The sequence below is a fragment of the Peromyscus leucopus genome, chromosome 13, assembly GCF_004664715.2.
Source record: "Peromyscus leucopus breed LL Stock chromosome 13, UCI_PerLeu_2.1, whole genome shotgun sequence".
Classification (NCBI taxonomy): domain Eukaryota; kingdom Metazoa; phylum Chordata; class Mammalia; order Rodentia; family Cricetidae; genus Peromyscus; species Peromyscus leucopus.
The window spans coordinates 38,279,479-38,301,765 of record NC_051074.1 but is presented as its reverse complement, the minus strand read 5'-3'; the positions used below and the strand labels follow the sequence as shown (position 1 = coordinate 38,301,765).

The window sequence follows — 22,287 nt, the reverse complement described above, 5'->3', positions numbered from 1 at the left end:
GTGTGTGACTACCATGAAATGTGACCACCAATGCTCAAAAGGCAGAAAGACCTGAAATCAGAGATAATTTTGGGAACAAGACCAGAGGTATTATGAAGGACAGGGTAGTCAGGAGAGGAACAAGGGTCAAAATGTGGGTTACCAGCCCCTTCCGCCACAACTGGCCACTTCTGCGTTCGGTGAGTGTTTCGAAACCCCGAATATGTGAAACTGTGGGCATGCCCTTGGTGATGTGGAGATGAGAATCTGGCAAGGATGGGAAGGATGTGTGTTCCCCGACTCTTACTCACTTGTACCAGCACCCATAGAAGGGGACAGATTGAGAAGCTGCTGGGCCTGCGGATCTGACATCTGACACCTGCGTCCTCATGATTCGTGAGTGGGACCTAGTGTGACTGGGATGGGGGGGTGAATGAGGAGACCAAGTCTGAGGGAGATTTGAGGCAGCAAGAAAGACTTATGGTCTCTGCGGGGGCTCTGATCCGCCAGACACACTGGAGTCAGGCACTTCTTTGGATTAAAACTGATGGAGGCGGCAGAGTATGGGGCCCCCTGAGCAGCTAAGCTAGGGGCCCAAGGAGCTGAGCTGGGGGCCCGAGGGGCTGAGCTAGAGACTTTGGCTTGCCCTTCTCTGGGCCTCATGTCTCACAAATCTCCTGACTCAGGAGATTTGGATTGGAGAAGTTCTGTGCTCACTGGGAGGGAAGTGATTCTGGAAACCTCTGCTTGACACACAGATGAAATGGCCAGTTGATGGGGTGGAGGTGGAGGAGGAGGAGGCAGGCAGCTTGAATCCTAGGCTCTTGAAAGAAGCGCACACCCGCCTAGCATCCTGGGGTCCCTCGCAGGTGACAAGGCCCCCAGAGGCTGAGCAGGCCCAGCTATGGCTCTATTTCCAGCCTGCCTGGCACAGCACCTGTGCCTCCCCAGGAGACCTACTTGAGTGAGAAGATTCCCATCCCCAGCACAGAGCAGGTAGGAACGCTGGGAATGGCCTCAGAGCTTCCTGGGTCTACTACCAGGTCTTGCAGGCTGGGGAGGGGGCATCTTCTGTGACCACAACCGTGACCAACTGGGTACTCTGTAGTTACCTGAAAAATAATCAATGGGTTCTCAGGAGGACCTCAGCTTTCCCATGAGGGGAAAGGGCCTGGAGACTATTTTAGCGCTGGAGGAAGGGACCACCCAGGGAAGTGATGGATGAAAAGAAGTATCAGGCTGATTCTAGATGCTGTCACCCAGTTTGGCCACACTCTTTCTTTTTATAATGTATCACATCTATTCATTCACTCATTCATTCGTGTGTGTGTGTGTGTGTGTGTGTGTGTGTGTGTGTGTAGGTGTGTCCATACCTATACTATAGCATGCCTGTGGAGGCCAGAGGACAATTTGTGGGAGTCAGTTCTCTCCTACTATGTGGGTTCCAGGCTTGGTGGCAAGTGCCCTTACCCTTCGGGCCCCCGTTCTCAGTCTCTGTTGCTACCATCTGAGCAGATTCCTAGACCGACAAACAAGCCAAACCCAGAAATAGGGTTGAGTGACAGAGACCTCCGTGGTTCCCCAGGGAGAAGGGCCTGTGGTCTGCGAAAGGCCGGGGAGGGAGGAGCTGGGGCAGGGAGGTGTAACTACAACCAAGGTCCCCCTCTCGGGACTCTGAGGTCTGCAAGGGGCAGAGGCAGGTCACGTGCTGGCCAGCTGCAGAACGTGACCCATCCAAAAGGCAAGAGCCACAGTGACTCAGCAAGTCCCACAGCTTCCTCAGGGTGGAGGGCAGCGCTGGGTGGGTGATGGAGGACCGGGCTGGCCAGCCTGGGCCGAAGATGCCTGCTGAGTTTGGCCGAGGCCAGGCCGCAACCACCCCTGCATCTAAGATGACTTGATTCTGCTTACTCCTCCAGGGCACGTTCAGCCTGAGGAAACTGTGGGCTTTCACGGGGCCTGGCTTCCTCATGAGCATCGCTTTCCTTGACCCAGGCAACATCGAGTCGGACCTTCAGGCCGGTGCTGTGGCAGGATTTAAAGTATAGAATCTGGGCCTTTACGGTGGCTCTGTAGCGGGGGGAGCGTCTTAGCTAAGAGAGTGAAGACCCCAGGTCTCCACGGCAAGCTGGTTTGCCTGGGAATAGGGATGATGTTCAAGCATGCTCAGTGTGGCGGGTGCAGGGGGTGGTGGGATGGGGTGGAGGGGTGTCTCCAGGGAAGCCCCCCCCCCCAGAAAGGAGGCTGTACGGTAGGGGGCGGTCTTTCCACCGCACCTCTTCTCTGTCCAGGAAGCCCTGTTTTGGCTAAGAGTCTCCCCTGTTCCCTCACAGCTGCTCTGGGTGCTGCTCTGGGCCACGGTGTTAGGCTTGCTCTGCCAGAGGCTGGCTGCCCGGCTAGGCGTGGTGACAGGCAAGGACTTGGGTGAAGTCTGCCATCTCTACTACCCTAAGGTGGGTGAGCCGGGAGTAGGCAGAGGGGACAAGAACGGGAAGCACCCACGGGTCTCAGACCCTGAGCCACTATTTATAGCTTCCGTCATCAAATAAAGACATCGCCAGCTCCCGGGCATCACAGGTCCAGCTGGCAAAGAAAACACAGGTTCAGTTCATAGCACACAAAGAGAGCTCCAGCAGCTGAGGGCTGGCTAGTCACTGCTGGGCTGGGGAACTCGGGTGTTGTGGATAGCCACTCAAGACCACCCAAATTACACCGTGAGGTAGTTCAGAGGGATTTTTGTTTTATTGATTCACTTGTTTTTTTTTTTTTTTGTTTTGTTTTTTTGTTTTGTTTTGTTTTGTTTTTGCACGCTTGGAGATCAAACCCAGGAGCTCCTATCTACCACTAAACCCTTCTCCAGCCCTTTTCAGATTTAACCCTTTCAGGATCAGAGGGCAAAAGGTGTCAGTAAAGCTGATAACCCCTTCCCAACGCCATAGGCACCCCAAAGCAGCCATTTGCTTCTAGAAGCTTGCTGCCAGGCTTAAATAACCATGAGAACTACTGGAACCTAGTATCCTCACTGGTACCACTGTCAAAAATGCCACTGGGAGCAGGGGGTCCGTTCCTCTCAGCATCTGTTGGAATTAGTCTGTGTCTGTTGCTAAAACAGAGTCCTTGAAGCTGGGTGGTTTATTTTGTTTTCATTTAGTTATTTAGAGGCAGAGTTTCACTGTGTAAGCCTGGCTAGCCTGGAACTCAAAGAGACCCACCTGCCTCTGCCTCCAGAGTGCTGGGATTAAAGGTGTGCGCCATCATGTCTGGCTAGGTTTGGTAAATAGTACAGCCCTTTAATCCCCTTTAAACTCAGGAGGCAGAGGCAGGTGGCTCTCTGTGAGTTTGAGGGCAACCTGATCTACAGAGTGAGTTCCAGGACAGTTAGGGATACTTAAAGAGATCCTGTCTTCCACCCCATCCAACTTCACCCCCTCAAAAGAGAGAGAGAGAGAGAGAGAGAGAGAGAGAGAGAGAGAGAGAGAGAGAAAGAGAAAGAAAGAAAGAAAACCAACAAAGAAAAGAAAATATTAGGCTGGGGTGTATTTGGGGGGTGGGAGCCTCATCAGTGCCAGGGCAAGCACGGTCACACTGAGCTCCGTCCTCAGCCCTCTTTACTATTTCTTTGAGACAGGGTCTTACCAAGCTGCCCCAGGCTATCCTTGAATTTACCTTCTCTCCTGCTTTAGCTTCTGGGACATCAGGCCTGTGTCCCCAGCTCTGTCTTCTGCTCTAAAGGGTTCTGCCAGATCTCAACATGAGACCAAGCTTCTAGCACCCAAACCCTTGTGAGACACAAAAAACACCACAACAAACTCCTTTAAGTGGGTTTTGTTTCCTTGTTTTGGTTTTTCGAGACGGGGGCTTCTCTGTGTAACCCTGGCTGTCCTGGAACTCACTCTGTAGACCAGGCTGGCCTCGAACTCACAGCTATCCACCTCCTTCTGCCTCCCGAGTGCTGGGATTAAAGGGGTGCGCCGCCGCCGCCACCACCACCCCGCTGTCTTAGAAAACCAGCTGGCACATGGAGAAGCCTGCAGACTTCCAGGCCCACAGCTCAGTGCAGAGCCCTGGAAAGCAAGTGCGGCGTGACATGCCAAACAGCTAGCCTTCTTTTAAGGACGCAACATCTCCTCCCCATAGGTGCCCCGCACCCTCCTCTGGCTGACCATCGAGCTAGCCATTGTGGGCTCGGACATGCAGGAAGTCATCGGCACAGCTATCTCCTTCAATCTCCTCTCAGCTGGACGGTATCATGCTAGGGAGCCCACCCACCTCAGTCCGAGGCCGGAGGGAGCCACTGTTGTCTCCCCAAGCCAAGGGCCTCCCTATGTCTTTTTTTTAAATCACCCCATTCCTCACACACAGGGCTGGTATGAATCTATTTCTCAGGATGTAAGGTGACACATGTAAATTCACACACATGTGTCGGTCACAAAGCACAGGCCAGGGCTCCCTGCCACACCTGATCCCTCTACCTGGTTTTGCCCTTCCTGGGTGTATCCACACGTGTTCAGCACACCCCACACTCCCCTCACCCTAGCTGTCTGGGGCCATTTGGGTGCCCGACTCCCCACTGAGGGTTGGAACTCCAGACCTGGACCAGGCTGGACTGATCCGACTGACCTATGTGGTTTCAGCATCCCCCTGTGGGGTGGCGTCCTGATCACCATCGTGGACACATTCTTCTTCCTCTTCCTGGATAACTACGGTGAGAGAAAGTCCTTCTTATTAAGGGATAAGAGTGGGTAGGGCAGGGCTGGAGAGATGGCTCAGTGGTTAGGAACACTGGCTGCTCTTCCAAAGGACCCGGGTTCAATTCCAGCACCCACATGGCAGCTCACTGTCGGTAACTCAGGTAACTCAAGCTCCAGTGGATCTGATACCCTCACACAGACAGGCGTGCAGGCCAAATACCAGCACACATTAAAAAAAAAAAAAGAGAGAGAGTGGGTAGGGCTGCCCTCATGGAGCCTTGGCCCCTCCCAGGGCTATGGGTCCCCCTTCCTCCAGCTGCGCGCCTTGAGCAAGGGTTTCCGGTTTCATCTTCTGTAACACGGGAAAGAACAGCAGCCCAGACGTCATAGGGCTGTGGTGAGGTTTCAGTGAGGAAAATGTATGTTCAGCCCTTGGCCCAGTGCCTGGGACAAAGCGCGCAAAACAGCCACGCACCAGTGTGTCTGCGACAGGGGTTTGGAGTCTGTGTTTTATCCTCCTAGGATTGCGCAAGTTGGAGGCTTTCTTTGGATTTCTTATTACCATTATGGCTTTGACCTTCGGTTACGAGGTGGGAAATCAGAGCTACACCCCTTCCCTCGAGATCATCCCCTTCCCTTCCTTCTGGGTAGCCTGAGGGTCTAGGGAGATAGCCCTCAGCCACGCTCCTTACCTGCCTTTGGGGATGGGGTGGGAGGGAGCGCGGTTTTTGTGGGCTGACCAAGCTCCTTCCGACGACAGTATGTGGTAGCGCGTCCATCCCAGGGAGCACTTCTTCAGGGCCTGTTCCTGCCCTCCTGCCCTGGCTGTGGGCAGCCTGAGCTGCTGCAGGCGGTGGGCATCGTTGGCGCCATCATCATGCCCCACAATATCTACCTGCACTCAGCCTTGGTCAAGGTGAGCAGAGGGGAGGGAGGGATGAGGAGCCCGTTCCTCAGCCTGAGCCCCTGCCTGCCTCAGGCGCCCGCCCGTCCTTGAGGATCTTAGACGGGAATGGAATCAATCATTCTTTGTTGCTCAGTCCTGAGGTGTGCTAGGAGCTGGGGGAGGGGTGTGCCTCAGTCAAGGCCCCGCCCCCGCCCCCAGAAACATCTGCATCCCAGTCAGTGTGGGGGTACAGACAAGGACAAAGTAAACAAAGGAAGGAATCACGGATGGTGGAAGGTGCTCACAAAGAAACAAACTAAAAAGTCTGGTAGACAGACCAAAGGATGGGAGACAGCATTGCAAACGGAGACCAGCAAGTGCAAAAGTCCTAAGGCAGACATGAACCAGACCCGTTCAAAGATGAAGCCTGTTGGATGAAGGGGAAGAACACCAGGGCTGAATTAGGGCGGGATCTCAAAGGTCAGGTCTTCCTTCACTCACATAACCCGTCACTGTGGACCAGACCTCCGGCAAGGGATGTAGGAAGGGGGCAGTTGACCAGGACCTGAACCAGACTCTACACAGGGGACTCTGAAGGAGTCTGTGCCTCAGAGGGAACACAGGTATAAATGTGGGGGTAGAGGACGTCGGGGACCTCTGAGAGACTTTGGTCCTTCCCTCTATCTCTGACCTTATTAGTCCAGAGAGGTAGACAGAGCCCGCCGGGCGGACATTCGAGAAGCCAACATGTACTTCCTGATTGAGGCCACCATCGCCCTCTCCGCGTCCTTCATCATCAACCTCTTCGTCATGGCTGTCTTTGGTCAGGCCTTCTACCAGCAAACCAATGAGGAAGCGGTGAGCCACACTGTCCCCCATGTACCAGATGTGCTGTGTGCTCCCACCCCATCGGCCCTCAGCATTGCCCCGGGATTCAGGTCACGGGGTCACACCTTCCGGAGTCCCTGCTGGACTCTGGGCTGTAGGGTCCTCTCTCCTCATCATCTCAACTCCCAGAAGACAGGTGTCAATCAGTCACATTGCAGCCATGAGCGAGCTGTTGCTTTGGTACCAGGCATCACCCGAGAGCCACAGGGTAAAGCGAGCAAGGAAGGAATCCTGCACCTTGCTCTTGCAGATGTCACACACAGGGAAGACAGGAAGAGACAGGAAGCCAGCCACCCACCAATGGGTGCTCAGGGGGGTTCAGAGTCGGAACAGTGCAGGGATGCAGCTGCAGGTGGAGATGCAGAATGACGGGGGGGGGGACGCGCAGGCAGTTATGTCCCTCTGGAAGCAGGAGCTGACCTGCTCCTCCTAGCTCTCTGGGCTCTAGACTTGGGTCTGTCACCCTCTAGGAGTAGTAAGTCCTCCATCATGGGGCTATCACAATCCTAGCCAGCGCTATGCATTTGCTAAAGGTGGAACCCTCTGTGTGCATGTGGTGGTGATGGTGGTGGTGATTGAGGCAGGGAGCAGCTGGGATTCCCTAATCATTGCACTTGGAAGGCCTTGCTTTATGTCCTGAGTGTGTGAGGGTGCATCTCCCCCCACCCACCCACCCACGGCGTCACACTACTATGTAGCATGAGGGGAGAGGATTCTATGGGAGACTTCAAAGCTTATTTTCTTTTTTCTTTTTCTTTCTTCTTCTTTTTTTTTTTTTTTTTTTTGTTTGTTGGTTGGTTTTTCATGACAGGATCTCTCTGTGTAACTGCCCTAGCTGTCCTGGATCTCGCTCTGTAGACAAGGCTGGCCTCGAACTCACAGAGATCCACCTGCTTCTGCCTCCCAAGTGCTGGGATGAAAGGCGTGCGCCACCACCACTGGGCTTGTTCCACGGCTGGGCTTGTTTTTCTTTTTTGAGATAGGGTTTCTCTGGGTGTAGCCCTGGCTGTCCTGGAACTCACTTGGTAGACCAAGCTGGTCTCGAACTCACAGAGATTCACCTGCCTCTTTAATCCAGAGTTCTGGGATTAAAGGCGAGTGCCTGTTTTCAAGTTCAAGTGACTACAGGCTGTTTGAGGAAGAGGGGGCTGTGGGAATGTAGTGCTTGCTCTTACTGATCCCAGAGGTTCTCCTGTGAAGCTGCATTTTATTTTATTTTTTAAGATTTATTTATTTATTTCTTACAGTGTTCTGCCTGCAGGCCAGAAGAGGGCACCAGATCCCATTAATAGATAGTTTTGAGGCACCATGTGGTTGCTGGGAATTGAACTCAGGACCTCTGGAAGAGCAGTCAGTGCTCTTAACCTCTGAGCATCTCTCAGCCCTGAAGCTGCATTTTAAATACTAACAACAAACTCACAGTAAGAGAAATGAAAAGAGCTGGGCATGGTGGCCCAAGCCTTTAAACCCGGCACTCTGAAGGCAGAGGCCGAGCTCTGCGAATTCAAAGCCAGCCTGGTGCACACAGGAAGTTTCAAGACACACAGGGATACATAGAGATACTTTGTCAGAAAGAAAGAAAGAAAGAAAGAGAGAGAGAAAGAGAGAAAGAGAGAGAGAGAGAGAAAGAAAGAAAGAAAGAAAGAAAGAAAGAAAGAAAGAAAGAGAGAGAGAGAGAAAGAGAGAGAGAGAAAGAAAGAAAGAAAGAAAGAAAGAAAAAGAAAAAGAAAAAGAAAACCATTATTAACAAAGTATGTCTAGCCAGATTTCGCCTGCCGGGCCTAGGGTTTTAAATTGACCAGGGCCTGGGGTCCTGATTTTCCAAAAATGAGTTTGTGTTTTTCCCACCTCCTTCCTACTGACTCCTGCCCGCAGTTCAACATCTGTGCCAACAGCAGCCTCCGCAACTATGCGAAGATCTTTCCCAGGGACAATCAAACGGTGTCAGTGGATATTTACCAAGGAGTAAGTGCCGCTCAGGCCGGCTGTCCGGCCACGCCTTGTCGGGGGTGGAGCCTCCGGTGGGCGTGGCCGTTGTCTGATCACACCTTCTCCCTCTAGGGTGTGATCCTGGGCTGTCTCTTTGGCCCTGCGGCCCTCTACATCTGGGCAGTGGGTCTCCTGGCAGCCGGGCAGAGTTCCACTATGACTGGCACCTATGCAGGGCAGTTCGTGATGGAGGTGGGCACTGAGGGCCCCCTGGCCAGCGGAGGCTTGGTGCTGGGCCTTTCTGAGTTGCCGAGGGACGGGATGACAGCCAGAACCCCCAGAGCTGTTCCATAATCGGCACCCAGTGAGGGGAATCCCCCCACCCCCGACTCATCCTCTCCCCAACAAGGGTCAGAGCTGCCCCCATTTCCAAGATGGACAAATTGGGGTGGGGGGGGGTGGCAGGGGGGTCTGAGACCACCAAGGCCCCACGGCCGCATCAGGGTGCTTGCTCCTCGCCCTCAGGGCTTCCTGAGGCTGCGGTGGTCCCGCTTCACCCGCGTCCTCCTCACTCGCTCTTGCGCCATCCTGCCCACCGTGCTTGTGGCCGTCTTCCGAGACCTGAGGGACCTGTCGGGCCTCAACGATCTGCTCAATGTTCTGCAGAGTCTGCTGGTGAGAACCGCGGTCCAATAACGAGCGCAGTAGCCCCCTTCCTCCACCCCCCAAAGAGCCCTCTAGGCTCTGCCCTAAACCCTCACAGGACTCTACAGCCACCCTAAGGAGCAAGAGCCCCCACTGTCCCCATTCCACAGATGGAAAAACTGATGAATGGCGTTAGATGACTGGAGGCTGAGCTGGCATTCAAACTCCAGCAGGCTGAGGCCACAGCTCTCCATACTTCCTCCTGCTTTGAAAGGGACAGGGATGAGAATATTGCCCCAGGGGCTCTTAGGGAACTTCCCCAAAGTTCCCCAGCCAGAGGAGATGCGGAGGTCGCTGCTCCTACTCCCTGCTGTACCAAGGCAGGCTCCCTCAGCCTCGGCCTCCACTGCTCTCTACAGCTGCCTTTTGCTGTGCTGCCCATCTTGACATTCACCAGCATGCCAGCCGTCATGCAGGAGTTTGCCAATGGTCTGTGAGTATGCCCCTCCCAAACCAGATCCTAGAACCTGCCTTCTGTACTCAGCCATGGAGAGGCAGGAACAACTGTTATCACCACCATCCCGTGAAACCGAGGCCCCAGGGCCTTAAAGAACGTGCCCAGGGTCTCACAGCTACTAACTATGGGAGCCAGGACCTGGTGGGGCTTGTTCTAGAACCTGGCTTTACCTTCACCACACTTCTTGCCAAGTCCTGCCAGTGTGGAGCCTGAAGGGCCCCCAAGCAGCCAATGGGGTCTGTTTGCTCTAGACCACACAGGTCAGAGGATGAGGGAACCCCCCCTCCTCCCGACAGGGTTTCTCTGTGTAGCTTTGCGCCTTTCCTGGAACTCGCTTTGAAGACCAGGCTGGCTCGAACTCACAGAGATCCGCCTGCCTCTGCCTCCGAGTGCTAGGATTAAAGGCATGTGCCACCACCGCCGCCCGGCAAGGATGAGGCATCTTGAGTCCCTGCCCCCAGTTCCGGGCTAGCTGGAGGTCCTGGGATTGGGGGTGGGTGGGGAGATGACCCACGTGGTCCAGCTGCATCCAGCCAGCCCTCAGGACCCTTTCACCCCCCAGGTTGAGCAAAGTCATCACTTCGTGCATCATGGCACTGGTCTGTGCCATCAACCTCTACTTTGTGGTCAGCTACCTGCCCAGCCTCCCGCACCCTGCCTACTTTGGCCTCGTGGCTCTGCTGGCTCTGGGCTACCTGGGCCTTACTGCCTATCTGGTACTGGGGGCAGCCAAGGGATACGGGAGGGCAGGAGAGGGAGACCCACGGGGCTTCTGCAGAGCTCTGGCCTCTCTCCCCATTCATGGTCCTTTCGCAGGCCTGGACCTGTTGCATTGCCCACGGAGCCTCCTTCCTGACCCACAGTTCCCACCAGCACTTCCTCTATGGGCTCCCTAAAGAGGAGCAGGAAGATGGGGAGGAGAGCTCTGGGTGAGAGAGCACCACACCGGCCTACCGGATCCAGCAAGCAAGGCAACTGGAGGTCCACCACGCAGCTTAGCGGATTACAGGTTTCCAGTTTAGACAAGCGCTTCACCTCGGAGTGAAGGGCCCTCATCCGTGCTAGGGACCACACCCATCTAACCACCAACGTGAAAGACTTAAAAAACAGAGCCTGGGGCTAGAGAGATGGCTCCGCTGTTAAGAACACTGGCTTCTCTCCCCAGCACCAACATGGTGCCTCTCGAGCGACTGTGACTCCTCCCGTTCCAGGGCATCCAGTGCCCTCTTCTGACCTCCCAGACCGGGCACTGCATGCACCCGGGCACAGACAGGCAGGCAGGCAAAGCACCCATATAAATAAAAATTACTTCAACACAAAACAGTGTCTGCTGCTTGGTTCCTGAAAGAGATCCAAAAAACTCTCCCGTGCAATCTTGTAATCCTCCCGGACTGAGGTTGTAGGATAGGGGTGCCGGGTTAGTCAGACCACCCCATACAAAAGAAAACAAAACAACGCCACCACGACTCTGTCGTCTCACTTGGAAGGTGGAGGCGGAGGCTTAAGGAGTTCTAGGTCATCCTCTTGCTATATAGTCCAAGGCTAACCTGGGCTACCTGACAGCCTGTCTCGAGAAGGAGGAGGAGGAGGAGGAGGAAGGTGGGGGGAGGAGGGTGTGGCAGCAGCAACCTGACAAACTTGGGGGGGCGGGGTTAGGACTGGAAGAAACTTAAAAGAAAAAAATAGTCCGACGACTGAACAGTAGTAGCTCCCTCTGTACCAAAGCGCTGGGAAAATCTAAACGTCGAATCCCGCGCCCCTCAAATGTCTGATTATCTTCCTACTCTGTTGTCACTGCCACCCGTTTTCCAGGCAGTAAAACCTAGAAACGGTTCCCTTTCTGTCAGGAACCAGGCCATAACGGACCCAAAGTCTGTGCCTTCAAGGCTCAGTTCCTTTGCCATCTCCCCAGGGGACAGGGCTGACCCGACTCCCACGCTGCCCTATTAGGGTTCCCTGCACTCGGCTCTCAGCTCCCCCTAGGGGCAGAGACTCTCCCGAGCACCCACACTCCGCCCTAAGCCCTGCCGTCCCTCAGGGGCAAGTGGAACTCAGGTGAGCAGGCGGGTGCTCTCCTAAGGCTGCAGAAGCCACCTCCACGCGCGCGCAAAGGTTGCGAGTACCAGCGTGGGCTCCCGGGAACCCCCTCTTCCGCAGCGAGCCTCCCGGAACCCTTCGCCCCGTGTAGAGCTAGCACTTTGCAGACGCTCCCTAGACCGTTTCTAGGCTCCCCTAAGTCCCTCCTCCGGACTCCTCCGGTTCCTCGCACCCGAGCCTAGAACAGCCCTGAGCAGCACCCAGGAAGGGGTGTCCGCCGAGCCGTTTCCCAGGGTGGAGCCCGGGGGAGGTTCGCTGTCTGGAAGTAGCTCCCATGACCCGGAACCCAGCTGGGTAGGCTGCGGGCTGGACGCTCAGATTGGGGCGCTTGTTTATGAAAAGAATTTCCTCTTTCTTAAAAGGGCAACGAGAAGAGTGGGGCCCCGAAAGGAGAGGCGGAGGGACAGGTCTGGCGCAACCCGGACAGCCGCCGGAGAGGGTGTCTGGGCAAGAGTCCCTCCCCAGGCCTTGGTGCTTGCCCCTGGAGAAGATGGAACCCGAGATAGCGCAGAGGGGAAGGGGGCTCCTGAAGAGCGCATCTCCCAGATTCCCCTCCCTTTCTCCTAAGTGTCCCCCAACTTGCTGCACATTCTGGTGATGATTCACTTGGCATTAATCGGGTGCCTTTTTTTTTTTTTTATATAGTAGGCTCGGGACTAGAAGTGGAGGAGAGGTAAAGTCCCGAATTAAAGAGGATGTCAACTGTCAAAAGAGTTCTCACGGGAAGGGGGTGGAGGTGGGGCTAAATAAACAAGAACCGTGACAGGATGAGGCCGGACACCTGACCCAGCCAGTTCAGGGGGAAGGCCACTGGGAACAAGATTCTGAAGACTGAACTAGAAAGGGCTGTCAGTGAGTGTGCCCAGAGTGCATAGTTCCCAGATGCTGCGGAATGGGGCCGGGGGTGGGGTGGGGTGGGGGCACCCAGAAGGATGGGAAGGTTGATAAGGTTGATCCATGAATAATTAAGTCTAGGATTCAGGAGTGGGCGCTGAGAAGGTAAATTTGGCTCAGGCGACTGCACTTCCCTGGCAGGGAATGGCATGTGGTAGCTCTAACAGCCTGGAACGCCAGCTCCAGGGGCCGCTTTGACACTCTGCTAGCCTCCCGAGGCATCCTAACATTGGTGGCATACACTAACACATATACATGAAAATAAGTCTTAGCCCAGCATTGTAGCACACACCTTAACATCAGAACTCTGGAGGTAGAAGCAGGTGGCCCTCTACGCAGTTGAAGCAGGCCAGCTTCGTCTAAACCGCAAGTTCCAGGCCAGCAAAAGCTACATAGTGAGACTATCTCCAAATAATAATTGTAACAATGAAAATAAATCTTGGAGCCAGGGAAATGGCTCAGTAGGTAAAGGTACCAGCCACCATTCCGGAGGACCAGAGTGTAGTCTTTGGGCCCTATGTGTGTGGATTCTCTGGCTCCATACATGTATTGTGGTACATGCGTGCTCACACACAAAGAAATAAAATATAGTGATTTTTAAAAACTTTTTTCTTTCTTTCCTTCTCCTCCTCCTCCTCCTCCTCCTCCTCCTCCTCCTCCTCCTCCTCCTTCTCTTCTCCTCCTCCAGGGTTTCTCTGTGTATAGTTCTGGCAGTCCTGGAACTCACTCTGTAGACCAGGTTGACCTCGAACTCACAGAGATCCGTCTGCCTCTGCCTCCCAACTACTGGAATTAAACGCTTGCATCACCATTACCACCGGGCTCATTTTTTAAAATCTTTTAAAAAAGATAAGGAGGGTCGGCTTATGGGATACTGAGGCCTAGGGTCAGAGATGAGGTCAGCTGTTTCTAACCATAGGTCACTGACGAGTGTAACCTCCATCTCCGTGGTAGACCTGGTGAATCCAGCCCCAAAACTCTGAATGAACTTAAGAGGCCTACCTTAGCGTTTCCCTAGAAGCTCCATAGGTCTGCCCCCTGCCCCATTCTGCAAGTGGGAAACCTAGGTGCTGGATGGAAGGACCCTGGTCTCAATTGCCCTACAGCATCCTGCTGAGTCCTGTTTGCCACCCACCCCGCCGCCAGCGGCCCACACTATTGTTTTTCTTGAGGATGCAACCATCAAATTAATAATCGTAATAGATCGTGTGGGTAAAGCCTCCCTCCCCAACTGCTGCGGGAGAGCTTCCTGCAGGAGGTGACCCATCTGGGCTGCTTGGGGGAGCTCCTGAGGACTGGTGTGAGCTTAGATGGCACGTCTGTGAGTGTTCAGGGTAGCGGGTTAGGGAACGAAGGGGATCGAAGGCAGCCAGCCGCCTGGCTCTGTCGCCGGACAGAGAGCCTGGGCTTGTGCCTTCAGTTTTCCAAACTGCTTCCTCTTCTGCCAAAAACGCAAGAAGGGTATCGTTCCGGGGAGTCCGAGGGATCCGGAGCGCAGTTTAGGACGCGAGAGCCGGGGCGTCACCACACGGGAGGTGAAGACCTTGGAGTGTAAGGGTGGCAGCCCTGGGGCTCCCGGAGAGCAGAAGCAGGGGTCGGGGATCAGGGCCCCCACACTCCCTGCTGGTCCGGGGTCCCGAGCTGGCTCGGCTGCCGAGCCCCGAGCGGACCCCCAGGCCGCTTTCTGCAGGGACGCGACAGGACGCGCCCGCCCCGCCCCGGCCGCCCCAGTGCCTGGGGGAGGAAGTGGCGCGGAGTGCGTGTCGAGGCTTGGCGTTCGTATTTTTCAAATTACGACGAATGAAAGGAACTTTGTAAAACAGGAAAAAAAATTAAAAAAATAATAAATAAATAAAAAATAAACGGACCGCAGCTCTAGAGGGCGCAACTGGGGGCTTCCTGCGAGAAGACCCTGGGTGTCAACGCAGACCTAGGCAATAGCCATCTGGGGTGTGTCCCCACAGATCCGGTGACACGTGTGTTTAAAATCTGAAGAGTGGCAGTCTCAGGCGCCCAAGGGCGGGCGCTGGGCCCTCCCTCCTCCCTCCCTCCCTCCGCGGGCGTCCCCGGGCACTTGGGAACGCAGCCAGCCCTGGAACTGGCCCCTCTAATAATCACAGATCGGGGCGGCGGGGTGGGGGTGGGGGGACCTTCTAAACAAGGTGGTACTTCTTCTAGTTCGATGGGACTTGGCTCTGCCAAGGACGAGGAGGCACGTTCCAATTCGAGGGAACAGCACGTCCAAGAAACAAGGCCCTGAGCTGCGGAGGCTCGGCTTCTGCCGGGGGGTGGGGGCGGGAGGGACGCTGCCTGGCTTGGCAGCGGAAGAGGGCTAGGTTTGCTACAGGACAAGCAGTAAAGGTAGGCACCGAAGGGGCATTGTTCACATCCCGTGATGCCCTCGAGGCTGCGGTGGGGACTGAGTTATAGTTGGTCGGATCAAGAACATTATTATGTGAGACTGGAGGCTCGGCCGGCCGTTAGGAGAATGTAGTGAGTTGGGTGGCCAGCACGCACAGAGGGCGGCTAAGAACTTGCTTGTAACTCCAGCTCCAGGGGATCTGACGCCCCCTTCTGGTCTCCGTAGGCTCTGCCATACATACACATAACACATAAAAAAAAAAAATTCTTTCTAGAATCCTATAATTTGATGAGTTTGCCTAACTGGAACTAGCAAAGAGTGCCCCCCTTTTTTTCCTCCCCTCACTTACGATATCCATAACATTAGAGAAAAGACCCACTGTAGGGGCGGTGAGGCTTAGGGGCTGAAGGTGCCTACTGGCTGGTAAGCCTGACCACCGGAGTATGATCCCGCCATCCCTTGGTGGAAGAAGAGAACATCTGATCTCCACTCGCGGCACGCGCATCCCTCCCATACACAAATAAGTTAATTTTAATTTTTTTTTTGTTTTTTAGGGACTGGAAATATGGCTCAGAGGCACTTGCTACTCTCGAAAGAACCCCGTTTCCGTTCCTAGGATCCATATAGTGGCTCACAACCATCTGTTAACTCCAGTTCTAGGTACAATGGACGCCCCCTTCTGGCCGCTGCGCTGCACTGCACATACGTGATGCACGTACACATGGGCAGGCCGTACCCAGTATTTTTTAAAAATGTTTTTCAAAGAGCACCCATTTTACAGAAAAAGTTAGCATTATCCCATTTTCCAGAAGTGCAAACGGAGGCAGCTGGTGTCAGCCCCTTGGAATGCGTGGAGGTGGAGCTGCGTCGCCTTCGGGCACTCCCGGGCCGGGCGCTTGGGGCGGGCCTGAGGCCCGGAGCTCCCTGGCTTGCAGCGACCGGTTACCGCCGTCCGCCCTGCCACGCAGCCGCAAAGGCTGGGTCCCGCCAGAACGCCGCAGGAAGAGAGGCGACGCCCCCTGGATCTCCGCAGGAACCCGGCCCGCCTCCCAGTCCGCCGGGCCCCAGAAGTGATGAAAGCTGCGGCCGAGCCCCGGTCGCGCCGAAGCCGTTGCCCTTTTAAGGGGGAGCCTTGAAACGGCGCCCGGGTTCCATGTTTGCATCCGCCTCGCGGGGAGGAAACTCCATGTTGTAACAAAGTTTCCTCCGCGCCCCCCTCCCTCCCCCTCCCCCCGAGAACCTGGCTCCCCTCCCCTCCGAAGCTCGCGGGGATCCCTCCCTCCCACCCTCCCCTCCCCCCCGCGCCCCGATTCCGGCCCGAGCCGGGGGGGAGGCCGGGCGCCGGGGCCAGAGTCCGGCCGGAGTGGAGCGCGCCGGGCCCCATGGACAGCTCGGCCGTCATTACTCAGATCAGCAAGGAGGAGGCGCGGGGCCCGCTGCGGGGCAAAGGTACACGGGCGGCGGGAGGGGAGGTCGGGCCCGAGGGCTGTCCCCGCGCCGCAGCCGCTGCCACTGCCCCGGGCGCGCGCCTCGGCCCAGCCGGAGCCCCGGGGCCAGCGGGGCCAGCGGGGGCCAGGGAAGAGTTTGAACTCCGCGAGAGTCTGGAGCGCTGGGCGGGGCCTGGCACCACTGGAGCGCTCGGTATGCTTCCAGTAGGGAAACTGAGGCCGGAGGCAAGCGAGGGGTTAGTAGGCTGGCGATTCCCGGGCGTCGCCCCCTCCCCCAGTTTGGCGCCAATTGGACTGGGAGGTGGGGGGGTGAGGCGGCCGCCTGGCCACCCGTGGAGGCTCCGCCTCCTCCAGGCTGAGGTCTGGAAGGGGTGCCGAGGGTGACAGCAGAGGGCTGGGTAGTCCTTGCAGGGATCTCCCGCCAACCCACAGCCACGTTCCCACAAACGCGGGCGTCGCGCGCGCGCGCGCGCGTGGAAGTGCGGGCGACACCCTCGGGGCCGGAGAGCCACTCAGCTTGCGAGACGGACTCGCGAGCCCTGTGCCCAGCTGCGCACGGGGCACCCCGGCTGCAGCAGGCCAGGCCAGTTGGCGTCGGGCCTGTGCACACTCGCGTCGACCCTGTAAGGGGCGCCGCCTGCCGATGCGGAGCCCCTGGGGCTGGCCTGGGTGGGGATCACCCCCCCCCCCCCCCCCCCCGCCTTCCCCTGTGTGAACTTAAAAGATCGGGAAGTCAACCGGGGTTTGTCCACGGTCCAGTCCCAGCTTCTTTGGGGGCCGGAGGCAGAAAGGATTAGAAAAGAGGGCGCACGCGCGCGCGCGCGCGCGCGTAGGGGTGAGGTGTGGGGGTGTCTGTCAATTAGAAGGCCGCTGCCTCTCCGAAGTCTAAGGTTGAGACGGGGCGGGGTGGAGGAGGCGGGGCTGACAGACCTGGGACACTGGCCTCTGGGCCCAGGCACGATGAGGACTTTGGACCCATGGGGTAGACAGAATGGAGGGAGAGTGGGAGTGGACGATGGGGCCCCGAGCCCTGACGTTCCTGAGCAGGGACTACCCAGGTAAGGTGGGGGGCCAGGCCAGGTGATTGCAAACCAACCCTGGGAAAAAAGAGAAAGCACCCCGTCTGTCTCCTCCTTCAGGCCACCTACTCCTTAAAGTGGCTGCCTTCTTAGCCACACCAGATTTCCGTATGTGGGAGAGTTGCTGGAAAGGGGCATTTCATAGAGGGCCAGAGGCACCCTGGCGTGACTCTTGATGGTGGAAAGCGCCCACGTTCTCGGTGCTCAGGGATTAGACCCGTGCATGGAGCCTCTGCAGGCCAGTGTGCCCACTTTTCACTCCTTGCTTCAGGTGACCAGAAGTCAGCAGCTTCCCAGAAGCCCCGGAGTCGGGGCATCCTCCACTCACTCTTCTGCTGTGTCTGCCGAGATGATGGGGAGGCCCGGCCTGCCCACAGTGGGGCTCCCCTGCTGGTGGAGGAAAATGGCGCCATCCCCAAGGTGTGTAGTGATCAGAAGGGAACAGCACACGCCCCTGGGCTCAGCTGAAAGTGGACTTGGCAGAAGGCGGTCTAGGCTGAACTTGGCTGACACACTTGTGGACCCTAAAATGTTGAGAAAAGGGAGGCTCGCCTTCCCGCGAGGTCCAGCCCTTTTCCAACCTCACCCCCTGCCAACAGCAGTGGCTTGCCCGAGATCTGAGTAGACCCCTTATTAATGGGAACTTGCTGAGGTGAGGAAGAGGGATCCATCCATATAGCCTATCCCTGGTCCACAGTTGGCAAGGCCAAAGCTGGGGGCGGGTGGTTGGGTCCTCAGAGAGAGAGCTGGGGAGGGAGGCCTGCATAGGAGGTACCCCACCCAGCCCAGCCCCTCCCCACAGCAGACCCCAGTCCAGTACCTGCTTCCCGAGGCCAAGGCCCAGGACTCGGACAAGATCTGCGTGGTCATCGACCTGGACGAGACCCTGGTGCACAGCTCCTTCAAGGTGGGCCCTGCCCAGCAGCCCTCAGCCTGCAGTCTCTGAGGGGGGGCCTACCCTGGTCAGGGAGGGAGGTCTCTGCTGGACTTGGCACCCCTGGGACTCCCTCCCCTTCCAGCTCCAGCCATTCTTCTCTCCTCACAGCCAGTGAACAATGCGGACTTCATCATACCCGTGGAGATTGATGGGGTCGTTCACCAGGTGAGGGGCAGAGGGAGGTGGGGGAGGGGGGGTAGCGTCTGCCTCTACACCCCAGGTACCTCCCACCAATCTTGAGAGAGCCCCAAATAGATGGGGAATGTCCAAGGCTCAAAGAGGGTATGAAACCCAAGGCTGTCTGGTACCCCGGGGATAGATCGAGCCAGACTCGCAGACCTGCAGAATTGTGGAGCCCTGTTTCCCCCCCCCCTCGCCCCCACTGCCCGGGACCCAGTTCAAGTAATTCAGGATAGGTTGTGGTGCTGGCCAGCCTGTTCTCCATTACTTGGCTCGGGGGCCGGTGCTCTGCAGCCTAGGGGTGAGAGGGCTAACCTGGGCTCCTGCATTTGGAGAAAGCCAAGGAGGGAAAGGGGGCTGGAGATTAGCGCCTCCCACTAGGTGAGGTGGGATCACATTCCGGTCCTCTTTAGGAAGGGGGGGGTGGTGGTTGGGGCAGCCCGCAGGCTCTGGGGAAGCCCACAGATCCTGGGCTAGCCTCCTCTACTATTCCTGTCCCGTTGTTTATCTCCTCAAGCTGGCAGCTCCCTCACTGGTTCCTTCCCCAGGTCTACGTGCTGAAGCGGCCCCACGTGGATGAGTTCCTACAGCGAATGGGCGAGCTCTTTGAGTGTGTGCTCTTCACCGCCAGCCTTGCCAAGGTGAGCCCTTGCCTGGGGTCTGGGGCAACCATGCCCTCCTGTTGGGGTGCGCCGTGCAGTGCAGGTCGTTTGAACAAAGAAGGCCCTCCCAAGAGGAAATTTTAAGGCCTAGGTGGCCGCAGGGAAGGTCTGGCCTCGTCGGACGGATTGAACCCCAAACAGCCGTACAAAGGTGTATTTATTCAGAAGTTACACAAAGTATTTCCTCACACCAGGCTCCCCAGTCTTAACTCACATGTCTTACTCAAGGAGAGCCTCACATGCCTCCATGACTCTGGTCCTTTATCATGTACTGTGCGCAAGCAATACACAGTAATGTAAGAGCCTCAGGTGTGCCCGAGGCATCTTGCGAAGTCATGGGATGGCCGCAAAGCCCTTCAGCAAAACAAGTCTACAGATGACGGGAAACAGCCATTGTTTTTCCATAAGGATTTGTCAAGGTCAGAATACTCCTAAAAAGCAGCTGTTCATCCTAATGCCCTCGCCATACAGCGAGTCTGCTAAATCCCCACACCTTGGACGTGTAACTGGAGGCAGCCCTGGGCATCACCACTCAATCGGGGGGTCTGACTTTACCCCCAACCCCAGTATGCAGACCCCGTAGCTGACCTGTTGGACAAGTGGGGGGCCTTCCGGGCCCGGCTGTTTCGAGAGTCGTGTGTCTTCCACCGGGGGAACTACGTCAAGGACCTGAGCCGGCTGGGCCGAGACCTGCGGCGGGTGCTCATCTTGGACAACTCACCGGCCTCCTACGTCTTCCATCCAGATAATGCTGTGAGTACACGTGGGACCCCGGGTCCGAGACAGGACGAGAGAGCACATCATGTGCTGTGGTGGGAGTGCTAGCCTGGGGAGGCTGGTGACTTCCTGTGACCTGTCTGCCACCTGCTGTCTGCTCACGTATTCTACTCTGAGCCGGTGTGTGGAGGGCACTCACCCCGGGCCAGGGTCCCCATCTGGCAGTTGCCGATCATGACCTGTTAGCGCGGGAGAATGGATGTGGCGAGTCCCATTTGGGAGCCTAGCCACATGGAACACAGTGAGCTTAAATGTGTATGTGAACATTTTGCTTAGTGATATCTACAAATGGATTTCACCGTCGGCTGCTGTCAGGGTTAAAAAAAAAAAAATGCATGTGCTGCGTGGGCAGGGATTGCATCTTCCTCACTCTTGTCCCCTCCCAGGTACCAGTGGCCTCCTGGTTTGACAATATGAGTGACACTGAGCTCCATGATCTCTTACCCTTCTTCGAGCAACTCAGTCGTGTGGATGACGTATACTCAGTGCTCAGGCAGCCTAGGCCCGGGAGCTAGTGAGATGTCTTGGGGCCAGGATCTGCCCCTCACCAAGGCCCAAGCCTCTTCCCATCAGACTGCGGGAGCCTGCCTATGCTGTTAACAAAACCCATGGGCTCTGCAATATCCACGGCCCCGGGAAGAGGGCGTCTCCCCTGCCAGGCTGCATGGCGGACAATGAGCCCTTGGGGCCCCCCTGTCTCAGTGCCTTCAGACTTTTTCCCCCCTTCTCAGGGGACCTGGGGGGCCCTGTCTGTTGCTCCCCCCTCTTCTGTCTTCACTTCTCCACGCTGCCATGTTTCTCTGCCGCCAAACTGGGTCTCACGGCCCCAGTTCTGCTTTGGGGGGGGGGGTAGGGCCAAGGTTTTTGCTGCCCCGTGCCTTGGATCTCCCCGCCCCCTCCCCCAGTCCGGGAACAGTGGACACCAAGTGCCTTGCATAGAAAAACCTCTTTGCCGGTCAGCTTTTCCCAGATCTCGGCTGACCTGGGAGGAACCAGTCTCTCCCCTTCCGGTCCTCCCTCCTGGGAGGATGGTGCCCACCCGTTTCTGCATGGGAGGGAGAGGGAGAAAGTCGATTACCACTTGTAGAAGAGCTGGGGACCCTCCTTAGGGAACACTCCCAATTCAGCTTGTCCAAGGCTGATTGATGGCTGCTCCCTTGTCATTTAAGCCCCCAAATCTCCCCTGTGGTGCCATATAAATATGTATATGTGTATATAGATTTTTAAGGGAAGGAGAGAGGAAAGGGTGGGAAGAGACACTCCTCCCTCGCCCCTTCCCTGGGCCCAGAAATTGGGGGAGGGAGGGAAGGAGGGAAAGGATTTTTACATTTTTAAAACTACTATTTTCTGAATGGAACGAGCTGGGCTGTGAGGGGTCACAGGCCTGATCTTCTGTCTGTCCCAGCCCTTTGACTGTGTTCATCCAAAAAAAACCATATGTATTGAGTATCTTGTCTGCCCAGCAGGGAGCTCGTCCCACCAGGTGAGTGGGAGGGGGGGGTCTCTGCTTCATCTCTGGTGCCCTGTCCCTAAACCCCAAACTTCACTGGTGCCTTCAGACGATCTGCAGGAGGTGGACCCTGCTTGTGGGGTTCGGGAGGTCTTCAGAAACGCTTACTAAGCTGTTCCCCTCTCCAGTGCCAACTCACACACCCCACCCCACCCCGCAGCCCCCTCCATAGCCCCCTGCTGGCTGGGGGCAGGTCCCAGGTGACTCTGCCAACTGACTTGTTTCTAAAGCCTCTCCCCACACCTGCTGAATCCGGAGTTCAAGTCCTTGGGCGCTCTCCCCAGAATAAGAGGGCTAAGTGATCCCACAAATAAGTGCCAAGGGAGTTGGTGAAGGGAGAGGATATGGTTGGCCTGCATCGGATGACCTTCCCAATTAAGTGCCTTCTCTGTGACCAGCACCTCAGTGTGATAACTAAAGAGAACGCTAGACCCCTTCCTGTTCTGCCTCTGTGGTTTTTGGGGAGGGGACTCGAAGGGCGTGATCGTCCCACCACACCTGGGGCTACTTTTCAGAACCTTGCTGGGCAGGAGGAGGTTGGCCCGGAGGGACTGCCTGGGCACTGGGCAACGGGTCGATCCGAGTTCGGCCGCCAGAACCCACGTGATTGATGGGAAGAGAACACCAACTCGCGCACGTTGTCCCCTGACCTCACACGTACCACGGCACGAGCTCGCCCCCACATCAACACACACTCTTAAGTAAATAAAAGAACACACGAGCCCCGCGGTGCCCCCACCGCTGGAATGCGGGGCGGGACCTGCCCGGGGCAGGGCGGGAGACGGAAGGTTGGGCAGCCACGGTCC

General features: G+C 56.5%; 2 protein-coding genes across 6 annotated transcripts; both read left to right on the top strand.

The window, feature by feature from the left end:
- Positions 1 to 213: 213 nt before the first annotated feature.
- Positions 214 to 10,856, top strand: Slc11a1 (solute carrier family 11 member 1). Of its 3 annotated transcripts, none has more exons than XM_037210272.1 (15): positions 214 to 375; positions 849 to 975; positions 1,899 to 2,021; positions 2,313 to 2,432; positions 4,117 to 4,223; positions 4,614 to 4,684; positions 5,193 to 5,260; positions 5,431 to 5,586; positions 6,256 to 6,414; positions 8,320 to 8,409; positions 8,506 to 8,625; positions 9,040 to 9,048; positions 9,438 to 9,511; positions 10,098 to 10,251; positions 10,352 to 10,856. In XM_037210272.1, exons 3-15 carry the CDS (start codon positions 1,950 to 1,952, stop codon positions 10,466 to 10,468), a joined length of 1,317 nt encoding a protein of 438 aa, XP_037066167.1. In that variant the 5' UTR covers positions 214 to 375; positions 849 to 975; positions 1,899 to 1,949; the 3' UTR covers positions 10,469 to 10,856. The 3 variants fall into 3 exon arrangements, with proteins under 3 accessions (XP_037066167.1, XP_037066166.1, XP_028748932.1); XM_037210271.1 differs by having other exon boundaries at positions 215 to 375; positions 900 to 975; positions 8,899 to 9,048; XM_028893099.2 differs by having other exon boundaries at positions 215 to 375; positions 8,899 to 9,048.
- A 5,394-nt stretch (positions 10,857 to 16,250) lies between these two features.
- On the top strand, positions 16,251 to 21,919 carry Ctdsp1 (CTD small phosphatase 1). 3 transcript variants are annotated; one of them, XM_028893083.2, is made up of 7 exons: positions 16,251 to 16,337; positions 17,687 to 17,835; positions 18,221 to 18,322; positions 18,461 to 18,517; positions 19,081 to 19,173; positions 19,762 to 19,947; positions 20,358 to 21,918. In XM_028893083.2, exons 1-7 carry the CDS (start codon positions 16,271 to 16,273, stop codon positions 20,484 to 20,486), a joined length of 783 nt encoding a protein of 260 aa, XP_028748916.1. In that variant the 5' UTR covers positions 16,251 to 16,270; the 3' UTR covers positions 20,487 to 21,918. The 3 variants fall into 3 exon arrangements, with proteins under 3 accessions (XP_028748916.1, XP_028748914.1, XP_028748915.1); XM_028893081.2 differs by having other exon boundaries at positions 18,218 to 18,322; XM_028893082.2 differs by lacking the exon at positions 16,251 to 16,337 and adding an exon at positions 17,198 to 17,394 and having other exon boundaries at positions 18,218 to 18,322; positions 20,358 to 21,919.
- Positions 21,920 to 22,287: the final 368 nt, after the last annotated feature.

What these genes read in the sequence shown, in the direction of transcription:
- Slc11a1 (XM_037210271.1), top strand. Translation starts at nt 1,950, where the DNA reads ATGAGCATCGCTTTCCTTGACCCAGGCAACATCGAGTCGGACCTTCAG. An exon ending in GTGCTGTGGCAGGATTTAAA is followed by an intron (nt 2,022 to 2,312) that starts GTATAGAATCTG and finishes GTTCCCTCACAG; the next exon opens with CTGCTCTGGGTGCTGCTCTG. An exon ending in CAGGGCAGTTCGTGATGGAG is followed by an intron (nt 8,626 to 8,898) that starts GTGGGCACTGAG and finishes CCTCGCCCTCAG; the next exon opens with GGCTTCCTGAGGCTGCGGTG.
- Ctdsp1 (XM_028893082.2), top strand. Translation starts at nt 17,328, where the DNA reads ATGGAGGGAGAGTGGGAGTGGACGATGGGGCCCCGAGCCCTGACGTTC. An exon ending in AAAATGGCGCCATCCCCAAG is followed by an intron (nt 17,836 to 18,217) that starts GTGTGTAGTGAT and finishes CCCTCCCCACAG; the next exon opens with CAGACCCCAGTCCAGTACCT. An exon ending in TCTTCCATCCAGATAATGCT is followed by an intron (nt 19,948 to 20,357) that starts GTGAGTACACGT and finishes GTCCCCTCCCAG; the next exon opens with GTACCAGTGGCCTCCTGGTT.